The 20,536-nt window shown below is 44.4% G+C and overlaps 1 protein-coding gene across 2 annotated transcripts in view; it reads right to left on the bottom strand.

The window, feature by feature from the left end:
* PTPN21 (protein tyrosine phosphatase non-receptor type 21) overlaps positions 1–20,229 on the bottom strand; it is a 64,619-nt gene extending 44,390 nt beyond the window's left edge. The window contains exons 1-2 of one of the 2 annotated variants that reach the window (XM_045574680.1): positions 20,034–20,229; positions 15,049–15,435 (exon numbers count right to left, since the gene is read on the bottom strand). In XM_045574680.1, the coding sequence (XP_045430636.1) occupies positions 15,049–15,134 (86 nt within the window). In that variant the 5' untranslated portion in view covers positions 15,135–15,435; positions 20,034–20,229. The remainder of the gene's footprint in view (positions 1–15,048; positions 15,436–20,033) is intronic. The other variant, XM_036429584.2, reaches the window with a different exon arrangement.
* Positions 20,230–20,536: the final 307 nt, after the last annotated feature.

Here is a 20,536-nt window from a genome sequence, read left to right as displayed (position 1 = left end):
GTCCCGGAGGCGCGCACACTGCGCGCAGAGAAGGGACGGTCGGCTGTGTCGAGGGATTGCCCTGACGGGAAGGAGACTGGGGCTCCAGATTGCTGTGAACGCCACCTCCAACTCCACTTCCAACTGAACTGAACCCCAATACTGGGCTCATTGGGGGAGAGCATAGACTGTTTGGCAGCAGGCGAAAATCGAGGGCACCTTTCTCTCAGGCACTGGCAGCGAACACTGAAGGACCCGCATAAGGCGGGGCTGACGGAAGCCAAAGCTGCAGGCTCCACCCTGAAACCCCGTCCCATCTGTAACTGCGAAATGCGACAACAAAATAGATCACAAACGAAAGAAATGGAGGACAAAAAGCGTCTGGATATAGAGTTCAAATCTACGCTTATAAGGTTTTTCAAGAATTTCCTAGAAAAGATGGATAAGGCCTATGAGGATATGAAAAGAGATCAACTAGAATTAATAAGGAGTCAACAAGAAATGATAAGGGATCAACAAGAAATAAAGAATACATTGTCTGAAATAAAAAATATTTTAGAGTCCTAAAAACAGAAGGGAAGATCGCAAGAATCAAGTCAAAGATTTGAAACATAAAGAGCCAGAAGACACTCCTCCACAGAAGCTAGAAGGCAAGAGAATCCAGAAAATTGAAGATAATGTAAGAAACCTCTGGGACAACTTCAAGCGAACCAACATCAGAATTATGGGGGTCCCAGAAGATGAGAGAGAGCAAGATATCGAACATACTGAAAGAAATAGTGACAGAAAACTTCCCCCACCTGGTGAAAGAATTAGACTTACAAGTCCAGGAAGCGCACAGAACTCCAAACAAAAGGAATCCAAAGAGGACCACACCGAGACACATCATTATTAAAATTCCAAGAGCAAAAGACAAAGAGAGAATATTAAAAGAAGCAAGAGCAAAGAAGGTAGTAACTTATAAAGGAGCACCTATACGATTGTCAGCTGACTTCTCAACAGAAACCATGCAGGCCAGAAGGGAATGGCAAGAAATATTCAAGGTGATGAATAGCAAGAACCTACAGCCAAAAATAATCTACCCAGCAAAGCTATCACTCAGAATCGAAGGCCAGATAAAGAGCTTCACTAATAAAAAAAAGCTAAAGGAGTTCATCACTGCCAAACCAGAATTATATGAATTGCTGAAGGGGGTTCTTTCAGAAGAGAAAGTAAACAAAGATAAAAATTATGAACAACAAATACGTAACTATCAACAAGTGAATCTAAAAACCAAGGAAATTAAAAAAATCTGATGAACAATATTAACTGTTGAATATAATAGAATCAGAGGTATGGAAGGGGAGTGAACTGATGATTCTTGGGGAAAAGGGGAGAGGGGGGCGTGGGAAGAGACTGAACATAAACTGTGCACCTATGGATGAGGACAATGGGGGGTGGGGAAAGGGCAGAGGGTGGGGTGGGAACCTGGTGGAGGAGAGCAATGGTGGGGGGGGGGGAAGGAACATTTGTAATAATATGAACAATAAAAATCTTATTAAAAAAATAAAAAATAAATAAACTAATTGATGAATTGGGGGGGAAAAAGCATATTGTAAGCATGATAATAAACTGTACTAATTAAAGTGAATGACAACAAATATCTCAAGGGTACTTAAAGCAATCTCCATCAGCTCTGGGAGGCTGCAATGTGCCAGGCTGCACTGAAGGGCCCAGCTCCATGGCAGAACAGCCGTCACGTGCTCACGGCTACAGGTCAGGAAGAAAGATGCCCATCAAGGAGCCACAGCTGCTCCTCCAGGTGTGATTCCTGCCGTGTATACCATGAGCAAGTGACGTAACTCTTCTGAGCCTCAGTCTACCCTGTTATATTCTTCTCTGTAAAATAGAGAAGAATATAATAGTGCCTCACTCGCAGGAATCTTGAGGATCAAAATAAGTGAAAACATTTAAAGCACTTGGAAGAGTGTCTCATACACGGTAAGCACTCAAGTAATATTAGCTCCCACAATCATACTCTTCAAATCCCCTTAACCAGCATCAAGTTTCATATTCCATCTTCTTTCATATAGGAAATTCGACACCTAAATACTTCCTTCATGAACAGGGTTTTGTCTTTGGTAACTTTTCCTTTTAAAATAAATTATTAGAAAATACCAACACTTGGCCCTGACCGGTTTGGCTCAGTGGATAGAGTGTCGGCCTGTGGACTGAAAGGTTCCAGGTTCGATTCCAGTCAAGGGCGTGTACCTTGGTTGCAGGCACATCACCAGTAAGGGGTGTGTGCAGGAGGCAGCTGATCGATGTTTCTCTCTCATCGATGTTTCTAATTCTCTATCCCTCTCCCTTTCTCTCTGTAAAAATCAATAAAATGTATTTTTTTTAAAGAAAAGAAAATACCAATGCTTGGATTGTTGTTGTTGTTGTTTTGTTTTTGATTTTAAGGAAAATAGCAAAGGCTCGAAGGAAAAGTAGTGTGTTGTTGAGGAAAAATGCCAAGCCTGGAGCTGGAGGACCTGCATCCTGGTTGGGCTGTCACTGACTGCCTCACAGCCAGGCAGCGGGGCGCAGTAGTGTACAGTGAAGTCTATGTCCCAGTAGTGGGTGACAGATGTTCTATGCATAATAATATGTAATTTCAGATACAGTCTTTATTATTAAACATGCTCTATTTCTCCTTTTTATCATGCTGTAATATAGAACCTATAAGTGTTCTTTTCATGAAATAGCCATTCAAACATAAATTCGACTTCAAATTAGGTGCCAGTACTAAAAATACAGACAAGTCAAATATGCACTTGTCTAAATATTATGTGTAAGTGCAAACTATGGGTGGATAGGGGTATTCTCTAGATTAGGGGTGTCGAACTCAATCAGAGAAGGGGCCAAAATCTAAAATCCAGCCTAAATCGAGGGCCGAATGGTTTACTGAACAGTCATAAACTGTCATTGTGATGGAAACGCAGCGGAGTGCAGTGATGACAGCGCGGTGCGGGCCACATTGCAAGGCCTGGCGGGACGGATTTGGCCCGCGGGCCTTGTGTTTGACACATGTGCTCTAGATAATTCATACCAATCTCTGGGACAAAGAAGATGTTACACCGAATATCTTAATTCTAAGTGATGTAACTGATTTAATTGGCTAACAATAATAATACCTTCTCTAGAAGGAGACTAGACTTTGGGTGATACATAGATGTTCTATTATAAAGTTTTATGCCTGAAATTTATATAATGTTACTAACCAATGTTACCTCAATAAATGTAATTAAACATTTTTTAAATAATAACACCAAGTCACTTTTCTTTGATCCATTTTTTTCTCAGTAAATTATTCTAACTAAAGAACAAACATACGTGATGTAAAAGAAAATGGAAATAGCTAAAGAAAAATAATTTTGCACACACACAAAAAACTGACTTGACAGTTGACAAGTGTCTTGCGCCAGAACCTCCCTTTGGTCCACTCCATCACCGAGATGGAGGGAGGAGAAGGAAGTCGATCACACTCAGGGTTAAATTAGACATCCAGCAAAGCAGCTAGTACAGCGCTTGGCATAGGGTCAGTACCAATAATTACCTAGCTATCATTCTGACTACCACATGTAACCATATCACATATGAAAGAAACAAAATCCACGGTTTTCTTGGGCACACAGGTGGTGCAGGGATTTCAATCCAAGTTCATCTGGCACCTAAACTCTACCTTGTTGCCTACAAAACCCGCTTCGTCAATCAGTTGAATTCAATCTTCTGACAATTAACTTGCCATTAAAAGTAGTTTGTCAAGCCAAAGTCTGATCCTAAACAATTGTAACAGGACTGAGCAAAGACAAGTTATTTTATATCCACAAATAAAATGAGTTGCTGCCACCAAGCACAAAGTTACGTGTATATTTTCTTACCCCGCTCAGTTTAAGCTTGCTCAAAATGGCACAATTACTGAGCCCTATTCATAAATCTAAATGCTGCACACCTTTTAGCAATCTTACAGAAGCCAAAGCCGGTTTGGCTCAGTGGTAGAGCATCGGTCTGCGGACTGAAGGGTCCCGGGTTCGATTCTGGTTGCAGGCACATCCCCGGTAGGGGGTGTGCAAGAGGCAGCTGGTTGATGTTTCTCTCTCATCAATGTTTCTAGCTCTCTATCTCTCTCCCTTCCTCTCTGTAAAAAATCAATAAAATGTATTAAAAAAAAAAGTACCACAAACCCTCAATAGAAAAGTTATTTCCACTACATGCTGCTACTACTCACATATAAAATTTGTGACATGCATAGTTTCTTCTAGTAAAATTAGCATTTTAAGCTAATCCTTAACATTTTTAAATTGACTTAGATATCCTACTAGTTTACTAAATGTTAAATCTAAGTGACGTTTACTTATGAACAAACTGCTTAGAAACTCAAATGGGAATATATTTGCAAAACCAGCTGTTTTGTATCAGTTTGATATGACTTCAAATCCACTTGCTTATGACAAAAGCTGAAGTTGTTTTTAAAAGTGAAGTTGTTTTGATCTAAAGTGAAGTTGTTTTTATAAGTAAAGTTGTTTTGATTTAAGAGTGAGGTGCCCTGGCCATGGGTTGTGGGTTCAATTGCCAGTCAGGGCACATACAAGAAACAAACCAATAAATGTATAAATAAGTAGAGCAATAAATCAATATCTCTCTCTCTCTCTCTCTCTCTCTCTCTCTCTCTCTCTCTCTCTCTCTTTCTTCCTCTCTCTCTCTCTCTCTCTCACAAATCAATGTAAAAAAAAAAAATTTTTTTTTTAAGTGAGGTGAGCTGTGAGGATGCCATATCTCACTTGAGTGGTTGATAAGCACTTAGTAGCTCAGCTGCTGAGGGACTCCACTGGGGCTTATTGATAAGAATATATGAAGAAACAACTGTGGCAGGAGACATTTAGATGATAAATACCCAGACTTTGTGAGAGCTATGTGAGAATGTTTGGTCTAGGCAAGGCTACACTTGGCTGATCTAAATAGCTCTCCAAAGACCTTTGGGGGTACTAACTCCTGCCCTGGCAAAGGTGCCTCCTACCAGCAGTGGCAAAAGCTATTCAGAGGCCCCATGGAGAAGAACATCATGGCGGTCAACTCCACGCCTTCGTTCCCCAGCAACGTGCTCCAGCAACAAGAAGTTTTTACGTTGTGCTGGCAACTGGGCGTCAGCTCTCAGTGGGCCAAGCTGAGTGCCAACTTATAAAAGGTGCACCTCAACTAAATTCATCTCCCCTTGCCTTAAACAATAGTGTAATTAATCTATCACTGCTTTGGAATATGTTACAATTTTATTTTTATTTTTATTGATTTCAGAGAGGGAGAGAGAGATGCAAACATCAATGACGAGAGAAAATCATTGCTTGGTGGCCTCCTGCACACCCTACAATGGGGGTCTAAGCTAAAACCCAAGCATATGTCCTGACCCGGAATCAAACCATGACCTCCTGGTTCATAAGTCGATGCTAAACCACTGAGCCATGCCAGGCGAGCTACAGTATTTCTTTATCAACTTATTAAGAAGGCAGTCATCCCACATGCTTCTAGCCTGTGACTTTCCCACAGTGAGCCTGTGTTAAATAAATTGCTGATGAAGACAAACTCAGTCTTGGAGCATAATTTTGCATCCCTACCCCCAAAACTAGACACCAGCATATTATGAAGACAGTCATATGAGCAAAGGCCTTGTTCATAGGAAGGAAAGTGTCATGTTAAGGTAGGTGTGTATCTGACAAGAAGAATGAAGCATAAGTCTCAACAACTGGCCTGGAATTTGGTTAATGCCTAATGGAAGCATGATCATCCATTCATTCACTGAAGAGTTATCACACACCTACTGCTTGACCTCTTGGTGGGCACCAAGGTGCTATCTGGTGGGGAAGACAGACATGGATCTACCGCCAGAACCGCAATGGAATCCCACTCACAGCCTCCCCCCTTTCTTCCTAGGAAGGAGTTTTGTTTTGTTTCCCCATTAATAGTAGTTGTCCCAGGGAGGAAACGAATAACCCAAATGGCCTTTCCTGAGATCTGAATATGAAGGCCATTCAAAAAAAGCATTTGAGCCCTAACCGGTTTGGCTCAGTGGATAGAGAGTCGGCCTGCAGACTAAAGGGTCCCAGGTTCGATTCCGGTCAAGGGCACGTACCTTGGTTGCGGGCACATCTCCAGTGGAAGATGTGCGGGAGGCAGCTGATTGATGATTCTAACTCTCTATCCCTCTCCCTTCCTCTCTGAAAAAAAATCAATAAAATACATTTTAAATAAATAAAAAGAGCATTTGAGTCTGGCCAGTATAACTAAGTGGTTGTGCATCAACCTATGAACCAGGAGGTCGTGATTCGATTCCCGGTCAGGGCACATGCCAGGGTTGCGGGCTTGATCCCCAGTGTGGGGCATGCAAGAGGCAGCCCATCATTGATGTCTGTCTGTCTGTCTGTCTCTCTCTCTCTCTTTCTCTTTCCCTTCCTCTCTGAAATCAATAAAAATATATTTTAAAAAAACAACACAAACAAACAAAAAGGGCATTTGTGGGAGAAGGAGGTGAGGAGTATACTTCCGAGGAAAGTTATTTTCTTCAACTTACGAAGGTCTTGAATTTGTTCACTAAGATCCTATCCTATTCGCACTTTCACTCTGGAGAAAGATTAGGGAAGAATCTGTTAAACCAAAAAATCGGGAAAACTACTTCATCCAAGAGGCTTCTAGGCCCCCAGCCATTCCATATTTACTTCCCAGGAAATAGGAGCTCACAGATGGACTGAGAGAGGGGCATCCATGAATCTGAAACCGTGTGCAAACTTCTGCATTTTCATCGCATTCTCCAAGGGGTCCATGACCCCTCTAACTTTAACAAAGCTCAGGCAGACGTCTTCCAGGTGTACACTCAAATTCCAGTTCTTTTGCTCATTAGCTACAAGACCACCCAGATTAGTGGAACCAATTACCCAATTTTTCAGAGCTTCGTTTTAAAATAGAAAAGATAAGGCCTAACTCATTGTGAGGATTAAACCAGATAAGACATGTTAAGCTTCCAGGATAATAATGGCCAACCACCCAGAAGGATAGCAGAACGCTATTAAAGCTTCTACTATGATAAGGAATGAAATCGGAAGCCATACACACAAAGTACAATGACAGAACTTAGAGCTCCCAATCGCCATCAGTTCCCCACATTTGCCATTCTGTACCTCAACTTACCAACCTCCCCACAGGGGTAAACCACACTTAACTCCATGTGATCATGGGGCTACATTATCACGACAGATGGTTGGTGAGAGAGACTCAAGGAATAATAAGAGAATGGCATCTTAGACTGTTAGCCTCTACATTTACTAGAAAGGTGAATTTTTTAAAAAAAGGAATGAGCCGAAACCGGTTTGGCTCAGTGGTAGAGCGTCGGTCTGCGGACTGAAAGGTCCCGGGTTCGATTCCGGTCAAGGGCATGTACATTGGTTGCGGGCACATCCCCAGTAGGGGGTGTGCAGGAGGCAGCTGGTCAATGTTTCTCTCTCATCGACGTTTCTAGCTCTGTATCCGTCTCTCCTCCTCTCTGTAAAAAATCAATAAAATATATTAAATAAAAAAAATAAAAAAAGGAATGAGGTGACGGTTGATTAATACTCCATTTCTTTAAGTAAACACATTCCCAAATGAATTCTGTATTAACTTGTGTGATAATATTTATTCTAAAGTGCATACTATCTTCATATCCGTATGTATAAGTCCTCTACTTACTTATATGACTGGTTCATAATTATCTAAACACAATGAAAAAAAGTAACAGATAATCCAAAAATCAGAAAAAATCCTTGCTCACTTATCATCAGCTCTGGACTTTGCAAAGCTTTCTTTATCTGATAGGGCAGGGTGGGGAACCTTCTTCCTGCCAAGGGTCACTTGGATATTTATAATAGCATCCATGGGCCATACCAAATTACCAACCTAAAAATTAGCCTGCTATCCTTGGTCAAACATTTAATTAACTCATGTCTACTGCCTTGGCAGTGCCAGACCCAATGATTGCTCAGGCCTCTTACGGCCTACGGACTGGATGTTCCCCACCCCTGATCTAAGGGAAGAGGTCAACTTGAGATTTATACTTGCTTCATATGGTTCAATAGATCTAACTAAAAATATTTACTTGCCGAAACCGGTTTGGCTCAGTGGATAGAGCCTGCAGACTGAAAGGTCCTGGGTTCGATTTCGGTCAAGGGCACGTACCCTGGTTGCAAGCACATCCCCAGTAGGGGGTGTGCAAGAGGCAGCTGATCGATGTTTCTCTCACATCGATGTTTCTAACTCTCATCTCTCTCCCTTCCTCTCTGTAAAAAAATCAATAAAATATATTTAAAAAATATATATATTTGCTAATCCATGCCTATTTGTCAGTCTTATTAGTTTCATAACATACATAGCTGATTTAATAACTACCAGCCCAAAAGTTCAAAAAGTTTGCAGGTAATTACACTTTTAACTTACACATATTTCAGCTATTTTTAGAGTCCAAATGAAAACAGCTAGTACAGAAGGAAATGCGCTCGAAATTCTTGAGGCCTACTCAGGTAACAGTCAAGATAAGGTCAGTGGATATTTGGAATACCTGAGCCACTAATTTAAAATAAAACACTCTGGAGGCCAAGAGCACTTTCTAAAGTTGCACTTGAGAGGAATGGCTTGCATTATGTGCTTGATTCCTCTCCCTGCCAACAACTCCCTTAGCCAAAAATGTTCCCATTGGCCAGGAAACACTGTGAGATGCATTTGTTCAAAGTTCAGCCAAGTGGACACTCCCTCAATACAGCAATCTTATCTTAGGGGGTTGTTAAAACGAGATCATTTTCTAAGTGTTTCCAAAAAAAAATCCCCAAAGTGAAAAATAAAAGGCTAAAGAAAAAGGTGCTTTTCAAGTTGTATTCAAAATGTTGTAGTAAATGTTCAACTTTCTCCAGGAGATAAAATCATGCAGTAAATAAAGGCTGACTAAACTGAATTGCTGTCCATGCTTATCAATCTAATTTTTTTTTTTTTTAAAGACTCTTAGTTTAAAAATAAGTAGAGCCCAAACCGGTTTGGCTCAGTGGATAGAGCGTCAGCCTGTGGACTGAAAGGTCCCAGGGTTTGATTTATGATCAAGGGCATGTACCTTGGTTGTGGGCACCATCCCCAGTAGGGGATGTGAAGGAGGCAGCTGATCAATGTTTCTCTCTCATCGATGTTTCTAGCTTTCTATCCCTCTCCCTTCCTCTCTGTAAAATATCAATAAAATATATATTTAAAATAAATAAGAATAAGTAGACATTTATTCAGCAACTATGTAGTGTAAGCACAAGGCATTATTCCAAACAGTGGTGACAGAACAGTCCTACTCTGGTGAAGCTTATGTTCTAACAAAAAAAACAAAACAAAAAATCAACATTGATTTATGTGTGATGCACTTCAAATACAAATGAAAAAACATTTTCTGAAGACCTGTGATAAACCACAACACAGTAACCAAATATCAAAGCCTATCATTATAATTTTAAAATGAGAGGCCATAGTAAGAACTTCTAAATGTTGCCAGACTTTTCCACTTATTCAACAAAATATGCTGGAGGTCGTTTTAGGAATAATTGAGTATTGATCTCAATCAACCTCAAAATTGTAGTTATGTATATATGCCATATAAGTAGACAACAATGAGGAAACTTACCCTCTACAGACACAAAACTCAGAAATAGCTGAAAGAAAATGCCCTCTAAGATTTAAATTCTAAAACACATAAAAATCATAGCAAAAAATTATGAAAAAGTTGTCTTCAGAAGGCTTTCAGAATTTTATAACTTTCCTATTTCCTAACCAGAAACTTAAAAACTTAAAAAACTCCAACAGCGTGTAAATCCTAGCTGAAGAAGGACTTTAAGGCCCAGGAAGGCTCCTGTAAATAAGAGATTGCAATGAATCTAATTAAAACCCAGGACAGTATACAATAATAAAAATGGAATTATCAAACATAAGATTTTTAAAGAATTCTTGAGAAATACACACATTAAAGAAAAAATATAAAATATAAATCTTAATTCACCCTGTGCACTAGAAAGAAGGGGGGGAAAATCTTAATCCAAAATTTCCTTAAAACTTTTTTTTTTAATCATAGTAGTTAAGTGAGGACAAGAGGGAAGAAATAGGCTAATAGGAAAGTAAAAACCTACTGAAGCTCTAGTTGCTCAGGGCAATGAGGCAGTGACATTGCACAAATTAATTTCAGTTGGCATTAAACAGAGGCTCAAATATGACTGCTAAATTACAGTGATCTACTGAAAAGTTAGCCCTTCAGTAATATAAGAAGTGTGATTACAATCGACGACTCTACTTGTTTGTACTATAAGAACATTTTATAAACAGCTATGTTCTCTTCGTAAATGGAAGAAACAAAGACATGTACAAAAGGAAAGAGTTAATTTGAAGCAGAGTGGATCAGCCACCACCACATGGAAATGGGAGTCACAAATAATAACAGTAATGAAAAATAACCTTTACTCAGACTTCCCTAAATATCAGGTCCTCCACTAAACGGCTTACATTTGACACTGAATCCTCACAATGACCATCAAGTAGATACTGTTATTCTCAATTTAGAGATAATTAACAGTGGACTTGGGAAATTAAGTCATTTCACACAACTCATCAGTGGCAGCACTGGGGTCCAAACCAGGTGTTTTGGATTCTGCTGGCAAATGAGTTCATCGCCCTGGTAAGCAGTCTTCTCAAGAGGCAAGGAGAGCCAGTGCCCACCTTAAGCCCTTCCCAGAAAAACCACCCAGACTCGAAGGAACTGGTGTGGTCCGGGCGGCAGTCCATCAGGAAGATATGTAAGGTTTTTCAGGGCAACCTCCATTCTCTCATTTCTTGCTCACCAAGCTGCTCTGGCTCCCAAGTGGCCTGCCTACAGGAAGGTCATGGCACACTCACTCGGGGGCCCTGGTGGTTCCACAGCTGGGCATTCATTACTGAACTTGCATCCTGGTTATAATCCTTCTCAGGGAGCTGGGGTGACACAGGTCTGGGGTGACACAGGTCTCCCTCCCTGAGACATTCGGCTGTGCTGATTCCCATGGGAGTAGCTGGGCCCAGATGAAGCGCCCTGTTTTTCCCCCCCTTCCCCGTCTCACCACCTCCATCAAACCGCTATAATTTAGTTTCAATACTGGAAGCAAGATGTCCTAATTCCCCTTAAATTCTATAAGGCTTTTCAGAGCTTCTCTTTGAAAGTGTTATGAGACTCTGAATGATAGGCGGAGAATTCCAACAGCTCTGAGAGGCTGTGGCTATAATAAACAGCAATATTTTCCTATGAGGATTGTTTTCCCCTTTTTAAAAGTCACTTTCCCTAGTTCAAATATGGTGAATTTAGAGAACAGTTAACAGCCCTAAGACAACTAGGTCAAATACAAGTATATTAACCTTTGTTATTAGGTTCTTCATGTATTAAAAAATACCTGACAAAAAAAAAGACCAAAAAGCAAACACCATATACCCACACATCCAGCTTAAGAAATAAAATGCTGTCAATATAGTTGAAGCCCGCGGATACGGCGTTATAACGGTATTATTGTGGAGCCCTTGTAAGTGTCATAATAGTGAAATGGTATGTGATTAGGCAAGACAAGGAAAGAATTTTTCCTCCCCCAATTTAAATATGGGCAATAGCGAAGCTTATCAGCCAAATCTATACACTACGATGGTTCTGAGTTTGCCTGATGGGAGAACAGTGTGAGACAACAACATGCCAATACCACTTGGTATGAATCCTATAAATAATGTATGGACACAAACTCAGAACAGGTGTCACTGAGCCAGGTTATTTCTGAGCAGTCATTCAGTACGATTAGGCCTGGCGCTTGAGCCATTTGTTTACACACTACAGAGGAAAGCTTCTGGAACTTGGTGAGGAAAAAATCTGCTCTACACACGAAGTTCCTAACCATGACTGCCATGAAATGGTGGGGATGGTGGGACAGCCTGTGCAAGGGCAAGACACTTTCTAGGGGTCACATCTGCTCCCTCTCAAAGCATTCTACCCCCTTGTGTTAAAAAAAAAAAAAAAAAAAAAATCATTCAAATCCCCACAGCTGGCCAAAGCCGGTTTGGCTCAGTGGAACAGCGTCGGCCTGGGGACTGAAGGCTCCCGAGTTCGATTCCGGTCAAGGGCATGTACATTGGTTGCGGGCACATCCCCAGTGGGGGGTGTGCAGGAAGCAGCTGGTCGATGTTTCTCTCTCATCGACGTTTCTAACTCTCTATCCCTCTCAATTCCTCTCTGTGTAAAATCTATAAAATAAATTAAATAAAAAATAAAAAATAAAAAAATCCCCACAGCTGTATGAAGTTGCTAATTCCTGAGTTTGATCACCTTAAACAAGGGATAGCAAGCTCCCTGGACTTCTTGGCTAACCAGAATGAAGGCAAGGCCTGTGGGTTCAGTTCAACCTGTATTTACTGACACATCCCATGCCTGGTACTCAAAAATAAATTAACCACAGTTTCTCAAGACGTTAACTCTATAGGGTTTGTAGGCAGATCTGGTGAATGAGGAAGAATTATAGAAAAAAAGAAACCAAAATAGGGGAAAATGGGTGAAGGAAGCAAAAACGATGGAATAAATGCAAGTAAATAGGAGCGGTTGCTGAGGCCAACTCTTCTGGTTTACGCTCTCCTCATAAGGACTGCTCCATCTCCACTTCCTTCCAAGGCTCCCCTCCTCTATGCAACCCTGAGAGTCTGCTACATCTTGTTTCCTTCCGGACAGCCTCCCACCTTCTCACATTAACTGATTCATTAACTGATCTCGGCTGGTTATTCCAAAATCTCTTCTCTCCTGGATTCTCACCTGAGTTCCAGACCCACAACTGCCTCTGCCTGCTCAACATCTCAATTGGCATCTCAGCGTCAATCCTTTCAGATCTGAGCTCACCACCCCTTTCCTTTCCCCCTCAAACGTACTCTTTCTTTTATGTTTCTTCGCTCAGTTATAGCTCCCGCCATTTACTGGAAACCAAAGTATCAACCTGGACCCCCGGCTAGACCTTCCCCAACACCCCGAAGGCGGGTCCTGAATCTCTCCAGATTCCACCCGCTGTGTCCATCTCATCCAAATCAAAGGGACCACCATCTGTACTCCAACTACTCCTTTCTAATGACTCCCCAGAGGGCCCACTCTTCGAAAAAAAACCAATCGTCCCACACCCATTTAAAAGCCCTTCATTAACTTCCCTATTACTTTCAAGATACGCCGCAACCCTTTAACAAAACGCGGTATAGGGTCCCTTCTTCGCCCCCCTCTCCTCTCCCCACTTCAGGTTCCAGGTAGATCTGCTTCCTGTCTCTGGCCCTTTGTTGGGATAGTCTTTCCCAACCCCTGATAGGACCACCCTGCCCCATTCTTCAGGTGCCAGTTCAGATATCCCTTACCCAAGAAATCTCTCCCTTTACTGCCAAACCCTATTGTCTATATTTAGGGGTGTCAAACTCAATCAGAGAAGGGGCCAAAATCTAAAATCCAGCCTAAATCGCGGGCCGAATGGTTTACTGAACAGTCATAAACTGACAATGTTAACCAGAAATGTGAATTTAAAATGAGTGGAACAATCTTTTCCTTAACAGTGCTGTTAACCAACTCACATGCTATCAAGGATTTGGCCCGCGGGCCTTGTGTTTGACACATGTGGTCTATAACATCCTCCAATTCCCCTATCATAGCATGGACCTGGACTGTTCTCTTACTGGTATCAACACTAGGGTAAGCTCCTAATACATATGCGCTTGGCATTTAACTCTTCAATACTGAATCATCAAATGACTGGATGGTCACCAGGCGCACCGTTTATCTACTGCCAGTTAGGAAATCAGATGTTTATCTGGAATAACCAGTTTCTTCATCTTTCTTTTATCCTAGAACCAGGTGGCCAAAGGGTGGAAGGACCCTAGGTTTAATTAGACCCTTTTGATCAAAGGCCTTACATAGCATTTTAAATTGAAGCCACTAGAAAGAAACCAGTTTGGCTCAGTGGATAGGGTGTCGGCCTGAGGACTGAAAGGTCCTGGGTTAGATTCCGGTCAAGGGCATGTACCTTGGTTGCGGGCACATCCCGAGTAGGGGGTGTGCAAGAGGCAGCTGGTCGATGTTTCTCTCTCATCGATGTTTCTAACTCTCTATCCCTCTCTCTTCCTCTCTAAAAAATCAATAAAATATATTTTTAAATAAATAAATAAATTGAAGCCGCTAGGTGGATATTTGAGGACTCTACTCCTATTGCCTAGATGGGGGGGGGGGGGGGGGGTTTCCAGGGCAAACCTCCCTATGGTTACTATAGCAACTAGTGATTAGAGCTTGGCCTTACTAGCACAGCAAATCACACAACCCCTCTGAGGATAACCCTTGTGATCCCCATGGTTCCCATGAGGAAACGGGAGCCCAGAGAGGTCACAGAGCTGCCCAAGGCTAAACAACCAGAATTCAAACTCAAGCCATAATCTTGGCCTGGCCCGGGGAAAACCATGAATGTTGAATGAATGAAGTCAGTACACGTATAGATCAAGATAAGCCCTATTTGGTATTATATTAGAAAAAAGAAACGTGATCATCCAAAATGCATTCATAGCCAAAACCAGTTTGGCTCAGTGGATAGAGCATCACTCTGCGGACTAAAGGGTCCCGGGTTTGATTTCCAGTTGGGGGCATATGCATGGGTTGCAGGTCCAACGTGCAGGAGGCAGCCAATCCATGGTTCCCTCTCATCATCGATGTTTCCATCTCTCTCTCTTTCTCTTCCTTCCTCTCTGAAATCAATACAAAATATTTAAAATAAAATAAATAAATAAAAACCTCGGGCACTGTGCATTCTCTTCTCTCTCTTACCCCCAAGGAAAGACCTCTTGTTCTGTATCTATTCCGTCCTCACGGGACTGTGGGCTTGCAGCCTAGTCCCGGTATCCTGGCCAGGGACATGCTTGTGAGCACGCACAGCCAGCACCCATTCCGTGGCTGGGCAGGAAGGAGAGAAGCCGGCAGGCTCACGTGTGGCTTACCTCCCGCAGCTCCAGCCTCTGGGCCACCGCCTCCAGGCTCTCCTGCCCAGTGCTCTCCACAGACAGCGTGAACTCCACAAACTCATTGTTGAGCAGCTGGATCCGGGCGACCAGGCAGCTCTTGCTGGACACCGTGTAGCGCCGGGTGCGTTTTAGTTTCAGTCCGAATGGCAGTGGCATCTTCTCTCTTCAAGAGTGGAGGAGTAAAGAGGGAAATGCAGGGCTACCAATGCAGGGGTGGTGCCCGAGGAGGAGGGCGATCTCTCCTCTCCTGCCCTCCAGCCAGAGGGCACGCACAGTCACCGGCTGCTCACCCAGCAGCTGCCGCCGCCATTAAAACGCAACTGAGTCTCCAGAGGCCAGGCGAAGGGGGCATCCACGCCGGTGCTGAGGAAAGGAACAACACGCCGGTTACCCGGGCAATGGCAACTCCGGACTTTGCTTTTCAAAATCAGCATCAATAAAGCCACATGCAAAGAATAAGCTTCCTCTGTCCTTTGGAAGAGGAAGGCGTTAGCAGGGGCGGAGAGGTAGGGGGGTGGGGGGGGGGGGGTTGACATCAGAGCAGTGTTGGCGCCTGGGGTCAGACCCCACCCCTCACTCACTCCAGCAAAGAGTGACCCCACCCAAGGCTGTTTCGGATTAAATGAGATAGTTTGCTGGCAGGACGATAATCCCATCAGAATAGCTAGCATTAGTGGTTCCGTTTCTATTTTAGATACGGTGGGTGTTTGTTTGTTTTTCCACAGTTAAGATAAGGTGGGGTGTTTGTTTTTTCTGCTTCTTTTTGGCTCCCCAATACTCCACACAGGAGGGTCTTGAGTCTTTAGGGGAGTTAACTACAAAACCCTCCAAAAGAGCTGCGCCCAGCCGAAACCGGTTTGGCTCAGTGGATAGAGCGTGGGCCTGCGGACTGAAGGGTCCTGGGTTCAATTCCAGTCAAGGGCATGTACCTTGGGTGTGCAGGAGGCAGCTGGTCGATGTTTCTCTCTCATCGATGTTTCTTTCTTTCTTTTTTTAATATATTTTATTGATTTTTAACAGAGAGGAAGGGAGAGAGCTAGAAACGTCCATGAGAAACATCGACCAGCTGCTTCTTGCACACCCCCTACCGGGGATGTGCTCGCAACCAAGGTACATGCCCTTGACGGAAATCGAACCTGGGACCTTTCAGTCCGCAGACCGACGCTCTACCACTGAGCCAATGAGCCAAACCGGCTTCGGCTCTCATTGATGTTTCTAACTCTCTATCCCTCTCTCTTCCTCTCTGTAAAAAATCAATAAAATATTTTTTTTAAAAAACATTACTCTTTAAAAAAAAAAAAAAAAAAAAAAAAAAAAAGGCTGCGCCCAAGCCCCACTCTCCAAAGGCAAATTAACACTGCACCCAAAGGAGAGGGATAATCCCCTTTAGCATATGGCAGCTGTCAGTTCAAAGGAGGTGTAGCGCCTAGCAAACATTGGGAGAAGCCTTTCTACGTAGTGACGTCACCACGTTGATTGCTTTGTAAACAAACCGTAAAAGACCCCGCACCGGCCGGCGATCAGATCACCACGTGGTCCGGGCTGCCTGGCGGGTGGGGACGCCTGAGAGGCGGTGGGCCCGGCCCAGAGGAGGCGGGCGAGGGCTTAAATGCCGTCTGGCTTCCCGAGCGGCGGGCCAGGACCGGCCAGCTCGCGTGGCTGAGAACACCGCGGAGCGCCGGGGCGCCGGCTGCTCCCGGGAAAGCGGGCGGCGTTGCCATGCCAACGCGCAGCCTCGGCGGCCCCGGAACCCTCCGCCCGGGGCAGCGCTTTCCGGCCGGACGCGCTAGAGCCGGGCCCGGGCCGGCTGCTCCCGGAGGGAACTTTTAAGGGACCCAAGCTCTGAGCCGCCACAGGTGCTGGGAACCTGTTTGATTCCCGGGTTGGAGCCTCAAGACTCCAAAATACGCGACTTCAACAGCGTTTGTCGTCACACCTGTGGATGGTAACTCCTGGGCGGGAGCGGCCAGCGCGGGTTCTTACTTTAGCGGGGTGTCCTTCGCCCCCGAGGAGGGGACAGCACCCCGGGAGAGGGCCCACCTCCGCTTTCGTCGGAGCAGAGGAAGGTGATCGTTCAGCAAAGCTTGGGCGGGGTGGGGGGGAGGAGGAAGGAGGAGGCAGAACTTGGGTCCGGAACCTCACGGAGAGGCGGGGAGCGCCCCCAGCCTCCTCTCAGCAGGCAGACACGGACCCCAGGCCTCGCAGCTTCACCCCAGGATGGAGAGCGCTGGGGTCCAGCCCAGACGCCTCTTTTCCGCTCTGACTGCGCCCCAGCCCCAGACATGATGGGCCTCAGCCCACGTTTTGTAATTCCATTCCGCAAAAGTGCCTCGCATCTCCGGGTCCCAGGCAGAGCCGTGGGCATCGGGAAAAATACAAGACGAAGCCTAAGCCGTCGCTGCCCTTAAGGAGATTAAAAGCATCTATATTTACCTACAGGGATGTACCTCTGATAAGGACCCAATCTGTCTGGCTTTTTGTTTGTGTTGCTTGTGTTTTGGTCTTTGAATTCTGGTTATTTTCAGAGAGAGAAAAGAAAAAGAAAAGTTTAAAACAAGGAGTAGAGGAGGAAGGCCAGAGGGGTGGGGAGGAGACCGGAACTACTACCTATAGCACTGTATTAACAGCATTTCCTGAGTGCCTTTTGTAGGTAAAAGCACCATACTTCTGTAGGTAAGGAGGGAAATAGGAAATAAATTTAAAAAATATATTATCTCACCCAGGCCAGGCAACTCTGTTAGAGTGGCATCCGGTTACACACATTTTGCCAGTTTGATCCTCCATCAGGGCACATACAAAAAGCAATCAATGAATAAGTGGCACAACAAACTGATGTCTCGCTCTCTTTCCTCTCTCTCTAAAATCAATAAATAAAACTTTAAAAATAAAAAGATATGCTCCTCCACCTGCAGTTTGTAATGCTCTTTGTTATGTCAAGGTATAAACTAAATAGATAGTTCAAGCAAAATGTAAAAAAATCAAGAATGAGAACCTTGCCCTACCCCCTGAATAGACCTTGGGACTGAAGGGTCCCAGGTTTGGTTCTGGTCAAGGGCACATGCAGGCGATCCCCAGGAGGGGGCGTGCAGGAGGCAGCTGATCAATGATTCTCTCATCACTGATGTTTCTCTCTCACCCTTCCTCTCTGAAATCAATAAAAATACTTAAAAAAAAAAAAAAAAAAGGAAAGACATGAGAACCTTAATACTTTTAAACTAGAAAGTTTTCTGATGAGCCAGTAGCATTTGTATAAATATTAAGAGATTGTATATACATAACCTATACTAAATACCCTTTCATGAGATGAGGTAATGTTTCAGCTTAATACACAAATGATGGTAACTGAAGAAGGATTAAGTAGTGTGCAGGAAGCACAAGATAGTGCATATATGCAGAGAAAAGATGAATATATGTATAAAGGGTGTTCAAATATGGTAGTCTCTTCATTACGAAGTAGAGCTATACATTGAAGGCAATAGATAGGACACAATGTAATTATTAACTTATGCTCTGATTAAGCAAATGCAGAGTAAAACTTTGCCATTATCCCTGAGATGTGAAACACTATACAGTATCAGGGATAAAGAAAAGCCAATGTGTTCTCTTTTTTTATTTTGGTAGATGTTAATGTAATATTAAAAGTTGAGGGGGTGTGTATCAGGTACTTTTCCCAACTCTTTCCCCCCAAGATCTAATCATTAGAATAGCTTGATTTTTGCTCATAAAACCTACTGTTAATGTTTTGCTTAACCACAAATTTATTAATTTACACATTTTAACTTTCATTTATGTACAGTACTTGCTACCAAATGATCTCATAGAGTTATAAATGTATAGAGGAGTAGAAACTTAGGATGCTTTTTGGAGAGTCTCCGGTGTAAAATAATATGTAATAATTTGAAAGGTAGTTGGGTCTGGAGTTATAAATTACCTCACTACTAAAGTAAACAATTCATAATTAGCTTTTGAAGGAAAAAAACTACAAAACCATTCTGTTACATAACAAGAAAACAAATATATATTCTGTTCAAGTTTTCAAAAGACAGAGATGTTTGTAAATTCATTTTAATGTTTTCTCTTCCCATCCCCTCTCAAACTTGCTCAATGCACTTTAACTCCGAATCCTGTACTTTCCCGCTCTGCTGATAAGGTCCCCGCCATATATATTTTGCCAATGATGCTTTAAAATAATCACTAAAAGAAAGTACACGATATTTTCAGAGTACTATATAGATCTATAGCATTCAAACTTATGTTTCTCATGGACCATCCATGTACACGTAGATACACGAGACTAAAACGCCCTAGAAACAAAACAATCAACTATTTTCAGGGTAAAACTGCTGTCTTATCCGACACTTAAAAAAAAACAAAAAAAAAAACAAAAAAAAAAACCTTTTGGCAACTAGTAGGCATACAGCGGTTGTCACTTGGAGCACACGGAGTGTTCTGAATGTTTGAGAGCACACGCTATTATTATAAGGCTTCTTCAGCAAGAAAAATAAATAAAAAAGAAAATAAGACGAGCATGCCAGCAACTTCTGATCAGGATGCGCAGAAATCACAAGTCGGAATTTGCAGACCCAAGAAGTCTCTTTTCCAGAGTCAACACTCCTGAACTCCAAAAGCAAAACCGGTCCCAGCCCTTCCCCGCTCCCCTCCTCCGCCGGGCCCCCGGGCACACTCCGCACTCCGGGGGCACAGACCGAACCCCCCGCTCCGGGATCGGGCCGCCACGAGCAGAGGGGGAGCTCAGAACAGACCTGCAAGCCCCTTCAGGGATGACTCCGGGAGACAGACCCCCGAGAACCTGGAGAAGGAAGACTTTTCTCTTTGTTCCGCTCCTGCCAGCCGCCGTCCAGAGCCGGGACCATCCCCCCGGGGCTGCTCCGCGCGCTCCGGGGTCCCCGCGGGCGGACACACCCCGCCGATCCGCCCCCCGCCCCGGCCCGCGCGCTCACCTGCTCGGGGCTCCCGCATCCTTGGGGCCGCGCGCCCCGCTCAGCGCCCGCTCCCGGGCCCCGCCGCGCGCTCCCGGGGCTCGGAGCCGCACTTCCTGTCCCCCCAAACCCGGGCCCTTCCCGGGGAGCCGCCTGGGGCGGGGGCCGCCGGCGGGGAGGCGCACAGAGGCAGCGCGCGGGCCGCGGGGCAGGAGGAGCGGCGCCGGGCTCGGGCTGAGGACCGGGGCCGGGCGGCGGGCGGATCCGGGCGGCGGGCGGCGGGGCCGGGCCCTCCCCCGGGCCGGGCGGGCGGGCGGCGGGCGGATCCGGGCGGCGGCCGTGACCTCAGAGGGCTGGAATGCGGGCGGCGGGGCGCGGGGGAGGCGGGACAGCTGCGCCCGGCCGCCGGGGAGGGGGCGCGCCGCCGCTGGTTTTAATCATATGACCGCTTATTTTAGGAGTTTCCAAATCGAGCGGGGCTTTTCATACAAACGAGGGGAAGGGGGATATTCGTGCTGTCCCCG

This window comes from Pipistrellus kuhlii, unplaced genomic scaffold (genome assembly GCF_014108245.1).
Source record: "Pipistrellus kuhlii isolate mPipKuh1 unplaced genomic scaffold, mPipKuh1.p scaffold_m20_p_1, whole genome shotgun sequence".
Lineage (NCBI taxonomy): Eukaryota > Metazoa > Chordata > Mammalia > Chiroptera > Vespertilionidae > Pipistrellus > Pipistrellus kuhlii.
Note: the sequence above shows the minus strand (reverse complement) of the source record. Positions and strands in the feature narration are given on the sequence as shown.